This window comes from Phascolarctos cinereus, unplaced genomic scaffold (assembly GCF_003287225.1).
Source record: "Phascolarctos cinereus isolate Bilbo 61053 unplaced genomic scaffold, phaCin_HiC Scaffold_1;HRSCAF=81, whole genome shotgun sequence".
Taxonomy (NCBI): domain Eukaryota; kingdom Metazoa; phylum Chordata; class Mammalia; order Diprotodontia; family Phascolarctidae; genus Phascolarctos; species Phascolarctos cinereus.
The window spans coordinates 15,660,767-15,680,128 of NW_027555514.1; the positions used below are offsets into that span (position 1 = coordinate 15,660,767).

Here is a 19,362-nt window from a genome sequence, read left to right on the forward strand (position 1 = left end):
ATTTAAACAACCATAAAATAGTGTTTAAATTCTCATTACAAATTGAGGTCACATCCAATTGAGATCCTGCACACAACTCTTAAAGCTGCTGTAGCTGGTAAAAGTTCTGTGTTTAAACTCTGCCATCTGGTGATCACCTGACTGCTTTCCTTTTCTCAAAGAAAAGATTGTTTTTGCTTTGCTTTAGTATTGTACAAGCCAGGTAGCGCCCGCTTATTTTTAGTTTCCTGTAAACTTGCTGCTGCTCCTTCTGGTTCTTCAGAGCCTCGACTGTTTGCTCTTTGGCCTTTGCAGCTTCAGAAATGTCCCCTCTGGTCGCCTGCCTCAGTTGGCCCTTTACTGGGCCTGCTTCATGAAAAGGAAGGCTAGAAACTGCCGCACTTCTCTGCTCCCCACACAGTAGGGGCTTCAGTCAAGGATTTCTCCGGTGGCTCGCTCTCTTACTCCTACTTCTCTGCTAATCAGGGGCTGGTTTACACAGAATCACTTCTTCTAAATCCTGCAGTTTTACAGGGTTACGTTCTGCTGGAACAAAACGGTTCTTTTCATAAAAGGTTAGGCTCGTTCCTCACTCACAACCTTCAGATAACAATTTTAACACAACCCAATTGTTTTTAAACCAGTTGTCTGTCATTTCCCATAGTTGCGCAGTCATAAAAGGAATCTCTGAGTTGGAAGGGACTTCACAGGTCATATAGGAATGATAACAACAATAACAGCATTTCTATAGCGCCGTGAGGTTTGCAGAGGGCCCTGCAGATATCATTTCACTTGACCCTCGTAAACAACACTGTGAGGTAGGTGCTGTTACTGTCTCCGTTTTGCAGATGAAGAAACTGAGGCAGACAGAGTACAGTGACTTGCTGCTTTGTCACTGCCTCCCAGAAGTGACCCATGTACTCTGGAGTCTGAAATCTTCAGGTCAGTGAAAGGGAGGCATCCCAGGCTCCCTCTGGAGCTCTGATTGTGGACAGATAGTTTCCTCGTATCAAAGCTAAGTCTTCTTCCTTCTGCCCATTACTATGGATTCTTCCTCTGGAGCTCAATGTGGAACACATCTACTCTTCCAAATGGCATCCAAATGGCATCCACAGATATTTGAGTGAGGAACTAGGCTCGTGAGAAAACATTTGGAGTTGATTCTTCCTTTGTATGGCATTTGTCTCGTGCAGATCTGTAGCTCCCCGGTCCTCCTTAGCTTTTCTCTTCTCTGAGATGGGCACCCCTGGCTCCTTCATCCGTTATGGCCACCAGCTCTTTGACCTTCCTGGAATGGCATCTTTTCGGGGCAGCTGGGCTGGCCTCTTACTTGCTCTAGAAACTTCATCTCCTTGCAGGCAATGTGGGGCTGCCCGGGACAGGCTCATGTCCAGTGACCCAATCCCCATCTCATTGGCGCGGTCAGTGACAGTCAGCCATACATCCTTATTCCTTTGTTTTCTCACAGCTACAATAATACTGCCTGTGTGAAGCTTTTGGAAATCAGTGAGGCCCTGGGATGCTGAGAAGTCATGACAGAGAAATGAGAATGGGGGGAGCTTCTGGTCTGGGCACAAAAGGGCAAGATAGATCTAGCTAGCAAAGTGTGAACATGGCGAGGGTGGTAGAGGCATAGCAGATGCACAGAGATTTAATAGAGCAGGCCGTCATTTGGCAGAGGCGTGGTTTGGTTTGGGCCTCACATAGGGAGCAGTATTTCAGAAGGTGAAGATGAGGTGGGGGTTTGAATTTATGGCCCAAACAAGGGCTTGGAGTCTGGGGGAGAGCCTGGGAGCGGGAGAGAACGGAGGCCAGCTGAGAGCAGGCTGTGAAGGCTCTGGATGATGGGCCCCAAATGTGGACATTCCTCTAACGTGCCAGCAGGAAAGACGGGAGGCCAGGACTCTGTTCAGAAAGCTGCTTCTCTAATCCATGCTGGAAGCAATGATGGCGTCTGAGCTGGGGTCCTTTGGGAGCAGAGCTGGAAAAGAGGAAGCATGTGCGCTGAGCCTTCTGCTGTGCATACATTCCGTGCTCAATAAACTCATGTGGGATTGATGCAGAATGGCCAGAATTGGCACCTTATTGAGGGAGGGGCGGGCAACATGGAGTGAAGCATGTGTTCCGGGGAGAAATAATGATACTGCCAACAGAAACAGGGGAGGCAGCAGGAGGAGCGGGCCAGGGGGAGGCTGGGGTTTGCTGTTGCACCTGTTGAATTTGGGGTGTTCTGAGAATGGGGCTCTGGCCCTTGGGTGGGGCTGGGTTAGTGGGTTGTGCAGTGGCTGTGGTGGGTGGCCTCCCGGGTTACTTTTGTTAAATGAAACCAGCCCTTCCCGCAGGTCTGTCGTTCCTAACCCAGTGTTTGATCTGCCCTTTCTAGTCACTTTTGGAGGCCCATGATATCGTGGCATCCAAGTGTTATGACTCACCTCCATCTAGCCCAGAAATTAATCATTCCTCTGTGAACAACCAGCTGCTGCCGGTAGATGCCATTCGTATCCTGGGTATCCACAAGAAAGCAGGAGAGCCCCTGGTAAGAACAGAATCAGAACTCGGCTCTGCCTTAGCCGTGATCTGTCAGGGAAGTGTCGCAGGTCTGGTACCTCCATTGTCTGCCATTTGTACTCTGTCATCACGCATTCGAGTGTAGGCACGCGCTGACATGAGCACACTCCCCGAACCCCTTTTCGTCAGGGCCAGCAGGAGGGTACTGAGATGCTGTGTACATCTGAGGGGTGGTTCTGTTGTACCCTAGAGAAGGAAAAATTCAGGTGGCCAGACCATAGAAAATGCCACCTACCAGTGGAATTAACACTCCTGGGCTGTGGCCATCCAAAAGCATGAGTTCTCCTTCTTGCTGCCATGTCCCTCTCATCTTCTTGGGGTGGGGGTGAGGACCACGTACACAGACAATGGCTTCCTTCTTCTGCCTCCAGGGGCCTGCTCTGCCCCTACCCCAGGCTCCTGGGGCATGGGTGCTGGCTGAGCCTTGTTAAGAGAACCGTGACAAGCTTATACCAAGGGTCCTTGGTAAGGGCAGCAGCGAACACTTGTATCACCTTCTTTATGTGTTCAGGAATAGCCAAGGGGGACCCACTGGGGCCAATGTAAAGAAGGTGCTGTCACTGCTCTTCTCCCCTAGGGTGTGACGTTCCGGGTTGAAAATAACGACCTGGTCATTGCCCGAATCCTTCATGGGGGAATGATCGATCGACAGGGTCTTCTTCACGTGGGGGACGTCATTAAGGAGGTCAATGGTCACGAGGTCGGGAACAACCCCAAGGAGCTCCAGGAGCTGCTGAGAAGCATCAGCGGCAGCGTCACGCTGAAAATCCTGCCCAGCTACAGGGACGCTGTCGCCCCTCAGCAGGTGAGTGGGTCCTGGCAGGCACCCCCAGATGGCACGAAGAGGAGGAATGTGGTTATTTCTTGTCACGTCAAAGAAAATGTTTTTAGCAAGCCCAACGAACATTTGTGAGATCTTTGCTCTGTGCAGGATACTGTTCAAGGCCCCAAGGAAAGGCAGAAATTCAGTGAGACATGGTACCTGCCCTTAGGGAGCTGATGATCTGGAGGGGAGAATATAACACAAACTGTAATAAGAAATGAGGCGTGGTGTGTGCGTGAGAGAGGTGTGAATCAAGGGGTGCCCGTGGTCTGTGGTCTGTGGTCAGGAAGGCTCTTTACCAACTGTAAAGCTCAAGGAAGGCTTCCTATAGAAAATGTCATCACAGCGAGGCCATAAAGGATAAGCAGCGTCTCACCAGGTTGTCATAGGGGTGGGGGGAGGAAGACCACATTCTAAAGGTGCACTTGTGGGGGGGTAGCCGTGAGGCATTTAGCTCCTAGAGCCTAGGATTGAAGAAGGGGAATAGTGCAGGACAAGTGTGAAAATAGGTCCCAGATAGGCTGGCTGTGAGTTCCAGCCTGATGCTGTTTGACCAGTACTTCGTCTTGTTTTGAGCATAGGCGTGGCATAGTCGGATCTTGGTTTACCAAAGATGGATCGGGTCCTTATGGAAGGTGGGAGAGGGTGGAAGCGTGAAGACCCGCTCTAGCTGCTGGGCAGGTGGTAATGGCAGCCTGGAATAGGGCAGCAGGAAGAAGAGTGGGAGGAGGTGGGAGAGGCCCCGGAAGCTGGGCTGCACATTCTTAACGATTGACTGGCCATGCGAATGGAGAAGAGGGACAGATGGGCGAGCGTCAGGGTTTTGAGTCTAGATGAATGGCCTTGCCTCTGATGGAAAGGGGTTTTGAAAGAAGGTTATTAGGGTTCCTTTTGCATGTCTGGGGTCAGGTGGCCTTTGGCTGAGGGGAGCTGGAGCTCAGGAGAGATTTGGAGAGATGCTTCCTGAAGAGGAGGAGGGTGCTAGAGAAACAGTGACACGAGCAGCAGGAGAGTGCCTGGGAAGGCAGACGATGGGGAGGAGGGTGGCTGAGCTGGAGGGACCTCGGAGAGTGTCGTGTTCATTTTGTAGTGTCTGCACGGAGCCTAGGGACAGCCCTAGCACTGGTCAAGGAGAGCCACGACCTAGGCCCAGTCTGTGTCTGCCCGCCAAGCTGTGCTTCCCACCGCAGCTGGCTTTCACGTGGTCACGCTGCCTCATGCAGATGAGGAATTTTAGCAGCTGTAATCTGTTTGCTAGAATGAAGGGGGATGAGGGAACCAGGTCAGATATGAGTCAAGAGCAGCAAACCCCTGAATGCTCACTCCCCTGCTAGCTGAGCTTCAGCAGGTCCAGTCACACTACTAAGTATTTTGTGCATTCATTAAGTAAATATTTATGGAGCGCCCGCTATGTACAGGATACAATCAGGGCCCTCTCAGAGCTTAAGATACAGTAGAAGAAATAAAGCATGGGCATAGAACTTTACCTTGTAGTATGTGATAAATGTCACACCTGAGCAGTACAGATAGAAGAATGGAGATTACTTTGGGCTTGGGTGACCAAGGCAGACACCAAAGGCCACAGAATCAGCAGAGCACAATATATTTAAAAAAACCCCAAGTACTCAAACATGAGATTCACTTCAGAGCAACCTAGAGTGCCAGGCCAAGGAGTGTGTAGATCGTACTTGGTTGGGGAGGGCTAAACAATGGCCAGTGAGAGCCAGGTGGCATCATCTGAGCATATAGTATAACAGCAGTAGAGAATGTTTTTTCCTAATTATATTTTGATATTTTAGAGAGCTGTAAGGCCTTCCTTGTGTGCAGACTCCCTCCAGGAATGCAGATCTGGACCTCTCTGTAACTTAGCAGATGGTCTAACTCAATGATGAGCATATCCACACTTAACTAGGCTGGACGTTAAAATGTGGACTTACAATCCATTTTGGAAAAGCCCGTTCTCTGTTTTTTTTTCTCCCTCTCCTCTCGTTCCCATTTCCCACTCCCCATCATCCCTAAATGGGGCACCAGGAAAGGTTTTTAGTAGAAGTTTAAAATCTTATTTAAATTTTAAAATCTGTGATCATGAAATATCTCTCCAAGACTTTTGCACATCTCTGTTACAGAGTGTTCGAATCTGTAATTGCTTTAAGATAAAATATTGTTCTGAGCATATGCAGGAGCCCAGATCCAAGTTGGCTACTCCATTGGTGTGCTGGTTTATCATGCCCTTCCTACGCAGAAAATGGGAACCGAAGCTAAAGCTCTGCTACCTGGAGTCCTCGGCAGAGTCCAGTGGGAGGAGTTGTTTGTCTGCTTCCACGTGGTCCTGTCCAGAGCCGCTCTCTGCCGGGTCTGTGACCTCCCTAGGACTGCTTCAGCTGCTGGGAGGCAGCTTGTAGAAAAGAGGCCTGTAAGTTCCTGTGGTTGTGACCTCTGAGCCCAAGGTGTCAGACCCCTTCTGGCTTTCCTGGCCCCCCAGAATCTGGCCTCCCTGACCTTCTGCTGGGCCTCCCGGCCAGTCTGCGATCCTGCATCCCTCCCGCCAGGCCTCAACGCCCTCTCACCTCCGCGGGCCTTGGCGCTGGTTGATTTTTCTTGTCCAGATGCCTTAACAAACTTGCTGTGGCACATTGTCTTCATTCGTTGATTCTTGGTCTCTGCCTCCTTTGCTTTTGGCAGTTGACCTTGATTCCTCTCTGCCAGAGAGATCAGAGGTGGAGCACAGACGCCTTCGTCTTCTCCTGTCACATCTCCCCACGTCTTTACCTGTCAGCTCATCCTTCTTAACACTGCGCCTTCAGCCAGGCCTTCTTGCCCTTCCTCCTCAGCCTGGCTCCTCATTCCTTTCTCCTCTCTGCTCCCACCTCCATTGCTGCTGCTTTCTTTTTTCCTCAGTCCAGAATTCTTTGTACCACTTGTCACTTAGCCATTTTTCTACCTCCTGCTTCTCTGACCCCTCCCCAAGCTTGTCTTCTGTGCTGATCCTTGATCTCTCTTTCTCGCTTTCTCTCTCTCTCTCTCTCTCTCTCTCCCCCTCTCTGTGTGTCTCTGTCTCTCTTTCTCTCCCTCCTCCTCCCCCTTCCCCCTCCCCTCTCCTCCTCCTCTCCTTCTCCCTTTCCTCATGTCTCATCCCCTGTGATCCTCTACCTCCAGTCCCTCCTTTCCTTTCCCATTGTCATGACCCTTGTTCAGATGCTCATCACTTCACCCTTGGGCTGCTGCTGGGCCTTGTTCACTGGCCTCTTTGCATCCAGACTTGTTAATGCCATTTGAAGAGTAATCTCCCTAAAGGAACAAGGTTGCCATATTGGACTGCCCTCCATTGCCCCCCAAGTATAGTCCAACCTCTTTGGACTCTTAGGGCCTTTCAGTGTTTGGCGTCAACCTACCTTTCCAATCTGCTATCCTTCCTATTCTTTTCCATCACACACCATGCATTCTCACATTGGATTATTTTTGCTCTTTGCTAAATACTTCCTGCCTCTCTGTTCACATTATTTCTTCCCCATGGATTGTCCTTCACTCCCCTTTCCTATCCATGTTTCAAAACCCAACTCAAATGCCATCCTTGCTCTAAAGCTTTCCCTGATCCCTCCCAGATAACACCCTTCCCAACACATTTGAATTTCTCAGCCCTTTTAAAAAATGTGTTTTGTTTTACTTACACATTTTATCCCGTATCTGTTATCTTCCACACTAAACTAAAGTTCATTGCAGGCAGACTCTTCATGTCTGCATTCCCCACAATCCCAGCACAGTTCCTTACACATAATAGATGCTCAATAAATATAGATTTAATGGATCAATGAAAATGTGTTTACAGGCAAAGCTCTGAATTTTTTTTTAATGCCCCAAACACAGGACCCATGATGGCAATATGATTCTTGGACGTAGAGACCCGGGGTCAGAGAAAGCTCATTAATGCTCTCTGGTTTTTTAAGGATCAGGAAACACGGAGCTACTGCATTTGAACTACTAAACTGATTTTTTCACTATATTAATTTCAACAAAAACAGTTTTGACTTAATTAAGGCACTTAAGCTTTTTTCAGAATGATACCTGCCTAGAGAGTGAGACCAGTTAGTCTGTGACTTTACTGTAATGGTGCCTCTTTGGCCTGGCCTGTCTGTACCTTTCTGTTGCTGATCTGGTCCTGAGGCTCTCTGCCTAAAGGAAGAAGGATTCCATGTTTGTGCTGGGCAGGAACAATCCTTTAGTGGGTTAATCTGAAGTCAGCCACTGTGCTAAGAATACAAAGGAAGACAAAAAACAGTCACAAGGAGCTCACAGTCCGATTGAGGAGGCAACAGGAAACAACGAGATAAGAAAGGACACAGCCAGCATATGTTGGAGGTGCTCAGTGGGGAAGGTGCCAAGGTCAAGGGGAGCCAGGAGTGACTTCTTGCAGAAGGTGTGATTTTAGTAGTGACTTGAAGGAAGCCAGAGAAACCAGGGAATCAAGATGAGGACACTGAATGTTCCAGGCACAGAGGATGGTCAGAGAAAAGGCCCCGAGCCGAGAGACAGAGGGTGTTGTTTGTGGAACAGTCAGGAGGCTGGTGGCTGGAATCCAAGAGAGGGTATTGAGGTGTGAGGAGGCTGGAGGGGGCCAGGTAATGCAGGGCATTTCCTATTTGATCCCAGAGGCCATAAGGAGCCACTGGAGTTTATTGGGTAGGGGGTGACATGGTCAGACCTGAGCTTTAGGGCCGAATGGCGGATGGACTGGTGGGGAGAGAGCGCAGAGGCAGGCGGCACTCCTGCCCCCAGGAGCTTTGCCATAGTCCAGGCGCGAGGCGAGGAGGGTCTGCCAGAGGGTGGGGGTCGTGTCAAGGAAAGAAGACTAGATGTATTGGAGAGGTGCTGCAAAGGTGAAATGGGAAGCTTGCTGACAGCAGGGTTCCATTGCTGCCTGTGTACGAAGCAGCCAAAAGTGAGCTGGGTCCTGAAGCCAATGACCACAAAGCCGGCCGGATCTATTTTGCATATTACATGGCTCTGCTCAGTGATCTCTCTATTTTCTTGGTGATCCTTGTGGGTGTGGATCATGGAATACTGCCATCCTTGAATGCAGGCTAGATGACCGTTACTGAGAAGGACGTGGGGGCGAGATACGGAGGATCACTGAGAAGTGGGAGACTGTAAAGGGGCTGGGCCAGTGTGGAGCCGCTGGCCAGCCTGGGGATCCCTGGTGGAAGCCTGCCCCGGGGGCGTAGACAAGAATTAGAGAGGATAGGAAGGCACAGGCCATGATGTGCATCATGGAGGAGAATGCCCACATTAGATGAAGTATGGAAGAACAGAGTTTGCCCAAATGCTTGTCTCTTGAGTTTATTTGGACCCTGTAGGTGGATGTACTTGAAAGATAGGTGGCTCCTCTTCTTTGTAGAGCTTCTGTCCCACAATGCACCCTGCCTTTAGAAGAGGCAAGGAGGAGCAGGTGTGGAGGGAGCTCTGGGCACGCCTCCCCCCCCTCCCCATCCCTCCTCCTGTCTGGCCAGTCCCGGATACCTTCGATATTTGCTGGTGTCATCTAGAAGAATTTCAGGGCCACTGCTGTTCCCCCTGACACATAGTAAACTCTTGTTGGGCAGAATGGAGCAAATGGAAATGCTGGGAGCCCAGGGAAGCTGGTGCTGATGTCTGTGTTCGTTTTTACGGCCTCATTTATAGAATTGGGAACTGTGGGTTTTTAGACAGACGTCAGTATGGACAGACTTTGAGCACAAGCGTGTCAGGTATGACATTGTTCCATGGCATTTCTGGTACAGTGTTTCTTTGTCTTCACCCCAATTAAAGTGCCCACCACTAAACTTAACCTTTTTTTCCATAGCCAAAATACTGAATTACATGTCATTGTCAGACTGTAGAGTTTAGTGTATGCACTTTGAGAATTTTATCCGAGATGAAAGTCTTGGCTTACTAGCGATTTTTATCATTGACATTAAGCCTTTCCAACCATAGTGAATCTTACTTGAATACTGTCCACTAATATCATCAAATAGTAAATAACTAAATTATAGTAGTTAATCTAGCAAACTGCTCTTATATTTAATAATTTGGTGTTTTAAATTTGTTTTCAAATCAGTGTTTATATACATGTTAAATTTATTTCTGTAGTCCATTAACATTTATAAAATGTTTCTCTTTACAACAGCCGTATGAGGGAAGTAGGATAACTATTATTATCCCTATTTTAGAGATAGGGAAATGGAGACCCAAAGAAGATAAGTGACTCTCCTGTCACACAGCTAGTCATTGTCCAAGCCGGGATTGTAACCCATTTCTCTGGACCTCTGATCTAGCACAGTTACCCCTCATCGTGTAGCCTAAAAGTTCTATGGATGTGTACGTTTCATTTGGGGAAATGTCTCGTCATTACTGGTATTAGTTTTATATTTTCTTGCCTTTTAATCTGAAAAATGCTGTTTGAATCAGGAAGTAATAAATGAGAAGGACTTTGGAAGAAGCTCATTTGAATGCCTTGAAATATGTTTCAAAGAGACACAAGCTTATTTCCTTTCTTTTTTTTTTGCCTATTTCCTTTCTTATTTTAAAAATCTCATTGTCAGTAAATTGCCATTATAGACTAGAAATTCATAATGCATTTAGTATTTAAATTGGAATGAAGAAGTCCTCCAAACTTTGCCAACAGAATCAGTGAGTAACCTTAAGAGGCTGCTCCTAGAAACGATGTGTTGAGGGTGATGGTGATCGCTGCTTCTAACAACGATGACGGCAGCTCAGGTTGCTACGGTGTTTCCCATGGTAAGTCACCACGCACCACCCGAGCTGAGAGCAGCTACGTGGCGCCTCATCGTGCAGGCCTGGACTTGTGTGCTCTTATCCACACATCGTGCCATGAATGAGGGGGTGGGCAGGTCTTGATATCTTCAAGGAAAAAAATGATATAGACTCAACAGGCACAGCTAGAAGAGTATAACAAAAGAGTGCTGCTTCTGACAGTTTTCTTAATGACAAAATTGTGTTATGGATTAACAACCAGAAAAAGTGTTAAAAACATAGTGGCTCGAGGAAGCATATTTCTGTGATTTTTACTTAATCAATATAAGACATCTACTGTGAGCCTGTTTTTTAAAACTGTCAGATATTAAAAAAGAAATAATTTTTCTTAATTAAAAAAAAACAGATATGTCTAGTGAAAATTGATTATGATGATGCAGGAGAAAGAAAGAATTTTTAGATAAAAAAACAAGGATGGTCACTTCAGCAGAACCTGTTGTCAACATGCCCCAGCCTCTTGCTGGTGAGTGGCAAAGAACAGCAGAGTGTGTGCTGGGGGTTGGCTCATTGACTACCCCAAGTATGTGTGAGTTGGGTGGGCAGGAATTCAGCCTATAAATTGGATTGCAGCATTTTGGGGTATTAAAGAGTATTTGGCATTGGGTGTGAAATAAAAGGGGCATGGGTGGGGTGGTTTGCTTGACCTCAGAAGCTGGAGTGGCATCTTGGTATCTTACCTGGTACCTGGGTGGCCAACTTTAAATCACCTCCATAGATTTTCCCTTGCAGAAGTCAGCTGGGCTTCCACTGGCCCACTAAACACCTGGTCAAGAATGTGAAAGCACGTGATTCTGACTCCCGGTCTGTAGCAGCCTTAGCTCTTTTCATATTTCTGTGAACTCTCCTTTCAGGTGTTTGTAAAGTGTCATTTTGATTACGATCCCTACAATGACAACCTGATTCCCTGCAAAGAGGCAGGTCTGAAATTTTCAAAGGGAGAAATTCTTCAGATTGTCAACCGTGAAGACCCAAATTGGTGGCAGGTGAGCAGATTCTTGCCACGGCCGTGGTGCTTCTGAATTAATTTTCTTAGCTTGGTCCGGTCTTGGGATGTTCAGAGAAACTTGGGTCTGTTTTTCCTCCATTGCTACCTCTGCAACGAAAGCATTCCTTTCGCAGACATCATCACTTCTTCCCTCTGCCGGATGTGCTGGTTTTGTGAGAAAGGGCCTGAATTAGGGAGGAATTTGAGAGTGCCCTGTAGTGGTCTCCTCGTGGTTCAGGGAGTTGTCTCCTTGGGCCCTTGTCCTCCCTTTTGGGATGTTTCCTTTTTCTCCGGTCAATTTATGTGTTCTCTGCGGGTGCCCTTATCTTCTCACCCCCTCCTGATAGGATATGATATAATCGTGGATGAGAGAATAGAGAAGGGAACGCAGTTCATCCTTGTAGTTCTATGGTAAGGCTAATGATAATTTATGAACATTTTGTAGCACTTTATAATTACAAAGCACTTTCTCCTACATTATTTCATGTTCTTCTCACAACAGCAATCCAGCTAAGTTGGTGGTGCTAGTATTGTTCTTGTCATTTTTATAGATGAAGAAACCAAAGCCCAATTAGGTAAGGAGACTTAACCTGGTCATGCAACCAATAAATGGAAAATCCAGGTCCTCCAATCTTGGTCATCTGCCTACATGATGAGCACTCATGCCGTTGTCCCCAGATGCACGGGCCACCTTCCCCCAGTGCCATCTCTCTCCTGTTGGGGAGGGCAGCGCCAGATTCCCGGTCCTGGGATGACTCTCCTCAGAGAGGGCAGAGGGTGCCCAGGGCTCTTCCTTTGTTTCTTGGGGATCAGAAAGGTGAAATGTATTTTTTATCTTCCCTCCCCCGCTGTGATGAGGCTCCATCACCTCCCTCTTGTGCCCTCTGTGCACCTAGCAATAGAGGGAGCCACTCTCCAAGCTAATGAGCCAAGAAGCCAGGAGACAGAGAAAGAGAGAGAGAGAGAGTGTGTGTGTGTGTGTGTGTGTGTGTGTGTCTGTCTCTGTGACTCTGTGTGTGTGTGTCTGTGTGTGGATCTCCAGTATGGGGCTCATCTCACTGCAAACAGAAAAGGAAGATGGAGAAAGGGTCATTTTTTTCTTTTAATTGGACAAAACCCAAAACTTCCCCAAAGTGCTCTTTTGGATCTAAGTAGACCACAGTAATTAACACTGTAAAACTGTTAACATCCGTTTTCATTTTAAGTGGTAATAATACTATATTTTGAAATGTTAGTATATGGTATTTATGTATTATACTGATATGTTGTTTATTTACACATTAAAACATTATTATAAATATAACCTTACATATAAAAAAGCATTTCTTTTCAGTGAGTGAACCTTAGAGGGAGTAAATCCTAATCAAAGTTGGATCCCAAATTCCTAGAACCTTATTCAGGTTCTAACAATCGTCATCTTAAAGAATCAACTTTCTAAAGCTGCTTCTCCCTTTTCTAACTTTTTTCTTCTTTCCTTGCTTAAGAATTCTTTCTCTTAGTTCTTTCTTCTCCTAATTCCTTCAGCTCTTTCTTTATCCAGCCTTGAGGTCTTTCCTCTTGGATATTATCATTATTATTATTATTACCGTTACTATTAGCAGTACTAATAGTAGATGATTATAATTAGTAGATAATTTGTTATGTGTTTGTATGACTAACATAATTAAAATTGTTAATAATATTAGTAATATCAGCTAGCATTTATGTAATGTTTAAGGTTTGCAGGGTATTTTATAAATATTATTTTGTTCCCAAAACAACCTTGTAAGGTTGGTGTTGTTATCCTCCTTTTACAGTTGGGGAAACTGAGGCAGAGAGCGGTTGAATGACTTGTCCTGGGTCACCCAGCTGTTAAGTGTTGAGGCCAAGAGGCAGCTAGGTGGTGCAGTGGATAGAGCACTGGCCCTGAAGTCAGGAGGACCAGAGTTCAAATCTGGCCTCAGACCAAACACTTACTAGCTGTGTGACGCTGGGCAAGTCACTTAATCCTAATTGCCTATTAAAAAAAAAAGTGTTGAGGCCAGGTCTGAACTCAGGTCTTCCTGACTCCAGGTCCAGCACTCTATACACTGTGTTGCCTCCAGCTGCCTTTTCCCTTTAATTGTTTGTCCTATAATCAGTCACGCTTCTTGAATGAAAAGTCTCAGTAGGTAAGAGAGCCTGTATACAGTTATGTGTCTGGAAGGCTCAGCATTTTTTTGCTTCTGGCCAGCAAAGACTAAGGGTTGGGGTGCCAGCTACTGATACCCCAATTGCTCGTCATGTGCCTTCCCCAAAGATGGCTTTGATTCAGCCCCAAACAAGACGTTTCCAGGAGCTCCTGGGCTTTGGGCTGGCTGTCCTGTTGTGGGAGGGGTCTTGGCCACTGGGCTCTGAAAGGCCTTCATTTGCTTCTAGGCTAACCACGTAAAGGAGGGAGGAAGTGCAGGCCTCATCCCCAGCCAGTTCCTGGAAGAGAAGAGGAAGGCGTTTGTGAGAAGAGACTGGGACAGCCCAGGTGAGGCGCTCGGAGGGGGACACGCAGCACGCCGCCCTCTGGGCCCCTTCCTCTGCCTTGTCCATCTGCAGGAGCAGGAGACTAGAAGAGAAACACGTCCCTCTTGGCCTCAGCCCTTCCATGTGGTTGGCCTTTCTGCCTGTCGCAGGCAGCTCTTCCTCCCTCTCTGCCACCTGTCAGCGTGTTACGCAGGCCTTAGGCCCAAAGCAGGCACAGTTGGGATTGGCTTTTTATTGTCAGTGTTTGTTTGTTTGTTTTCCAGTTACCTGGAACTGTGTAAGTTTAGGTGGAAACTCTGTTGATGTCTCAGCGCTCCCATTGCCCTTCCATCCCCTCCCCGGGGCAGAGCGCCCCGTGTGATGCTGTGTGAGCATTTCCCCGTGCTCTGGCCAGCTGTTTAAAATGCGTTTGTTTTCTTGTCTCCAGGGCCTTTTTGCGGAACTATAAGCAGCAAAAAAAAGAAAAAAATGATGTATCTCACCACCCGAAATGCAGGTATTTTGAGATATTTTTGAAAAGTCTGAATGAAATTGTGCCTCAGAGCATGATCTGTGGTGTGTAGTTCAGAATAAACATCATGTCAGCGCCCACCGGAGGGCCCAGCGTCGGGCCGTTCTTTCCCCAGGGAAGGCTGTGGTGCTGTGACCTGGTGCATCTCTGTGGGCTTTGTTTGATGGAGGGCACTAGTGTGTGGGCCTTCACCTGCTTCTGCCACTGGATGATGCTTCTCCCACCCAACAGTTGGATTGACGGAGAGAGGTTTGGCCACAGGAAGCATTTGTTTAAGCGGGTTCTTCTTAGTCGCTTCTGATCAGTGGGCTTTTTGTGAAGCTTCTCTGTGTAAAGAAACAACTGAGTCACCATGGAAAGTACCTGACCAGATTACTGCTTTCCCAGTTCTGAACCAGACGCACCGTGGTCTTACTAGTAAGGCATTTCTCAGTTCCTGTAAATGTGAAATTCCTAATGACTACCATGTTTGCTGGAATAATTGTCCCTTTTTAGGAAATTTTTACTGAAATAAACTGAAAAAATTTGTTCAAGCAAAGTTCTTCCAGTTCTGCCTGCTGACGAGGTGAAATGCAGCCCTTTGGTGAAAGGAATGAGCCCCAGAATCCTAGAATCTAGAGGTGGAGATCCTTCAAAGGACTAGATCCAGTCCGGTCACTTAACGGGTCCTACACTGAGAGGCCCCAACCTTCTCACAGCTGTCTCCTGTCAGGACCCAAACCCCAGGGCTCCTCCCCCAACTCCATCAGCTGCCTCTTTCTTTTCTCTTCTGGGGCAGTGGGAAGAGCCCTGCCCTTGGGTTCCCAAGCCTTGAGTTGGGGCTCCCAGTCTCCCACTTAATAGTTTATATGATGTTCACTGATTCTTGATCCCCATCAGGACACGACCTCAGAGGCCATCAAGGCCGACCCTCTCCTTTTACAGAGGAGGAAACTGAGGTCCAGGATGGGGAAGGGACATGTCCAGGTTCAGTTAGTATATGAGCCCAGGCCGCCTGACTCTAAAGCCAGTACTCCTCATGCTCTCCCAAGTTGGCCATTTCCCGCCCACCTGGATAAGAGGGGAGCCCAGAGGTCTTTGTCAAGAGCAAATCGCTCCTCTAGCCCTGGGAGAGGGGCTGATTCTCACCTCTTCTCTTGTTTCAGACCAAGGGTCCAAATAATAGTCAAAGCTGCCATCCGGGAGAGGAATACAGGGAAGGGCAGAAACAGATTTTAATGTTTCCTCCTCAAAACAAGGAGAAACAATGATAGAGACAGTTTTCAAGTAGAGACAATATCCTTTAATTTCCTAGAGTCAATCTCGTTCCTATGAGGGTTCTTTTTTTTTTTAAGGCAATTGGGGTTAAGTGACTTGCCCAGGGTCACACAGCTAGTAAGTGTCAGGTGTTTGGTCTGAGGCCAGATTTGAACTCAGGTCCTCCTGACTTCAAGGCCAGTGCTCTATCCATTGCACCACCTAGCTGCCCCCTATGAGGGTTCTTGAAAGGCCCAGAAGAGGTACCTGGTGTGATGGAGTTGACAGGCATGGTACCACCTGAATGTGTGTGCCCCTGGAGGCGCACTCCTATAAACTGGTGCAAATATCTGTGTGCTGAGTTCTATTTTGCCACTACCTCTCCTTATGTCTGTCTCTCTGCTGAAATTGTAGTGAAAACGGCCTTCAGAATTCAGGAGCAGCCACGTGGTATCTGAGCCCTGCTCCCAGTGCCCTGTGTGTTTCCTCACTTGGCTTCTGAGAGAATGGGTGCAAACCTTCAGAGATGATGACGCAGCCTCACTAGGGAGCTTGCTGGTGGCTTCAGGCTGCGCTGTTGTGGCGACAGAAGCATTCCTAGCATTTCCCAGGGGCACCGGCAGAGCTCCTGAGTGGGCCAGTGCCAGCTTAGAAATACATGCTGTCCTGGCCTTAGCTAGACCAAGGGGAGAGGCTAGAGCCGTTGCCTGACAGACCCCAGGCGTTGCTTTCTCTTTTGGCAGCCTTGCCCACCTCCTCTTTGCTGACCGTGAGAGCAGCTCCCGGATTCCTGGGAAGGGTAGATTCTTGCCTGGGATTCTGAGGTCAGGGCCTGACGCCGGACTGTCCCTGGCCAGAGGAGCAGCTTCTGGGTGGGGCAGAACGACAGTGAGGTGGCCTCGGTACAGATCTGAGCCCAGCCTCACATGATCAGGTGCAGAAGCGCTAATGTGTGCAGTGGGTCATTTTACCAGGACGCTCCTTGGTGCTGATGGCACTTTCCTCTTTGTATTTAGAATTTGACCGACACGAAATCCAGATCTATGAGGAAGTAGCAAAAATGCCTCCCTTCCAGAGAAAGACGTTGGTGTTGATAGGGGCTCAGGGTGTTGGCCGAAGAAGCTTGAAGAACAGATTCATCGTGCTGAACCCCACGAGGTTTGGGACCACGGTACCGTGTAAGTTACGCTGCTTTTCATGCCAAAGGGTGCCTTCCCCTTGGGACGCCCTGTGCTGGAGGCCCAGGGAGCAGGGCTGCCCCCTCCCCTTCTCTCACAATCCTTTGTCTGATCTGACCTCAGAGAAGGTTCGTGTAAACTAGACGGATCGTCCTAGCTTTCAGAAGTGTCAGGTGACGGCCTTCCTTCCAGAGAGGAGATTGCCCAGTTGTTTAGTGGGCCAGACCCCTCGCGAAAGCTGCTGCCTTGTCATCTTCGGGGTCTGCTGGCGTTTTAAAAACCTAGCAGTGCATGGAGCCGGAACGTGTACTGAGACAGGCTGTACAAGGAGTGATGTTCCTTCCATCCCGTGTCCACCCAGCGCTCGTGACATGGCCACAGAGAAGCCAGGGCTGGACAGACCCTTCCTAGAACTTGGGAGCTGGCTCCCAGGTGTGATCACAGATTTGGGGGGCAGAGAACAGTAACTCGTCCTAGCACCTTCAGATAAACTTTTTTATGGCCACATGAGTGGTGTGGACCTCAGTCCTCGACCTCCTGCCCTCACCCACCATATGCCCATCAGAAATAGGAGTTCGTTACATTCCTTAGAGTTGAAGGTAAAAAATTCACAAAGTCGAACTCTCTCATCGTGTTTGGTTGCTCTTAAATTTATTTTGTCCATGCAAAGAAAGCCTTTGTGTTGTCAAAATCACAGTTATGGGAGTCGCTTTCAAATTGTTCTGGACATCGTGAGCCTCTTTCGCCTCATCGACACCAACTAGAAATGGGAGCTGGTCCGTAGACCAGAAGGCTTTGGGGCAAAGCGGGCGCCTAGTAGCAATGACTGGTTTGCTGAATGCTCCTGTGCTGCTTCTGTGTGTCAGTCAGAGAGATGATACCGTCTCCTCCGAGCGTGCGGTCAGAAGCCAAGGGGCAGTCAGGCCTTTGGGTTAGGCTTTTGTTAGAAGGGCTGACAAGCTTCAGGGGACCTGCCCTCCCACCTCTTTGGTTGGCTACTCAGCTCCTTCGCCTTTTTAAGAATGTCCCAGTGGCTGTGTCCCAAGATGCAGGGAAGGAGAAGATGGAGAGAAGGGACTATGTTCTCATTGTTAAGCAGCTGGACACCCTCCCCTTACCCCTCCCCTTACCCCTCCCCATAGAGAGAATCAAGGCAGAAAACTAAGGGGTGGAAATGGCATTTGGCAGGAAGCGTTATGTGAGTGAAGCTGCCTCCCCGGAGCACAGCCTCCCCTCTGCTCTGAGGGGAGGCCTGCTGGTGCAACTTCATGTGAAAAGGGGGAGAGAAACCAGCTGGAAAGGCAGCAGGTGGGGCCTGGGCTCAGTGGCTGCTGCCCTAGGCTTTCCAGCCTGTTGCATGAGGTTTTAAAGGAAAGCAGAGACCCAGGGCAGACCTGGCCTTCATAGAGTATAATTGGACAGAAAGGCTCACTCCTCTGTGCTCCGAGGCCTCTCAAGCTACGTTCAGGCTGTTCTCCTTGGTCCTGAGCTAGAAACAAGCCCTGAGGGGCTACTCTGGGAGCTTCCTCATCATTTCTAAACTTGGGTTTTTTTCCCTTTGGAAAACTGCCCCAAGTGTCAGGCCACTTGTAGTTCAGACTCCCCATGGTCATCTCTCAGATAGAAAACCTCTGGGCTTCTCTGAGAACTGAGGGTGTCTTGTCCTGTCTAGAAACTCTTTGTAACCATCCAACCTTGTACACAGTTACCTCACGGAAGCCAAGGGAGGATGAGAAGGATGGCCAGGCCTACAAATTTGTGTCTCGGGCTGAGATGGAGGCAGACATTAAAGCTGGGAGGTACTTGGAGCATGGTGAATATGAAGGGAACCTCTATGGCACCAGGATAGACTCCATCTTGGAGGTGGCCCAGACTGGGAGGACGTGCATCCTGGATGTGAACCCACAGGTGAGTCCCAGGGTCGGCAGCCAAGCTGGGCATGGCCTTTTACTCAGGCTCTGAGCTTTCCCTTCAGCTTCATGGAGGGTTTTGGTGACTTTCTCTCGCTTGCCTGTAATGAGCCCAGTCACTTGCCAGAGTGATGGAATCTAGGCGGTTTGACCTGCAGGCTCATCAAGGGTTTGACAGGGCGCCATACGTATGTCCTGTGCCACATTCATTTGGTTGTCACTAGAGGATTTTCATTCTATGCATTGAGTGAAGAAAATCATGTATTCTGAGAATAAATTTGTAGGTTTCTACTTTCTTATGTAGGTTCCTACTTTTTCTACTCATTTTAGGGAGGCAGCCACTCATACTTGTGCCAGTATAACATATTAGGATTCCTTTCTAGGTGTCAAATCTTCACTTCGAAATAGCTTCGTTTGTAGCCTGAACTCCATATGGTGAGACTGTGTGAATCGGTTCATCATACTCATTTTTTCCTCCAGGCTCTGAAAGTATTAAGGACATCTGAGTTCATGCCCTACGTCGTGTTCATCGCTGCTCCTGAGTTAGAGACCCTGCGTGCCATGCACAAGGCCGTGGTGGATGCTGGGATCACCACCAAGCTCCTGACGGTGAGCGGCTCAGCTGCTGTTGGGTGGCGCCTTTTTCACCGGGTTGTCTGTCTTGTCTCTGGAACAGGTTTGCCTGCTCAGACTCCCTGCGAGGGGCAGCTGTGTCAGGACTGTGGCGCAGGGGTGGAAGTTTGCTGTGCATTGGGCCGTGCTATTGAAGCATGATATGTGGCACACCCTGAAGCATCATTGCTGCCTGATGCAGTGAGAAATAAGGAAGTGGCGTTTTAGAGCCAGGGCACACTCAGGTCATTGAATCC

General features: G+C 48.4%; 1 protein-coding gene across 5 annotated transcripts in view; it reads left to right on the plus strand.

Annotated features, from left to right (window-relative positions):
- PALS2 (protein associated with LIN7 2, MAGUK p55 family member) overlaps window positions 1-19,362 on the plus strand; it is a 77,791-nt gene that overhangs the window by 52,217 nt on the left and 6,212 nt on the right. For all 5 annotated transcript variants that reach the window (XM_020993425.2, XM_020993424.2, XM_078150880.1 and 2 more), the window contains 8 exons: window positions 2,363-2,515; window positions 3,125-3,352; window positions 11,029-11,160; window positions 13,560-13,659; window positions 14,086-14,154; window positions 16,422-16,583; window positions 18,289-18,491; window positions 18,974-19,102. In XM_020993425.2, coding sequence (XP_020849084.1) covers window positions 2,363-2,515; window positions 3,125-3,352; window positions 11,029-11,160; window positions 13,560-13,659; window positions 14,086-14,154; window positions 16,422-16,583; window positions 18,289-18,491; window positions 18,974-19,102 — 1,176 coding nt within the window. The remainder of the gene's footprint in view (window positions 1-2,362; window positions 2,516-3,124; window positions 3,353-11,028; window positions 11,161-13,559; window positions 13,660-14,085; window positions 14,155-16,421; window positions 16,584-18,288; window positions 18,492-18,973; window positions 19,103-19,362) is intronic.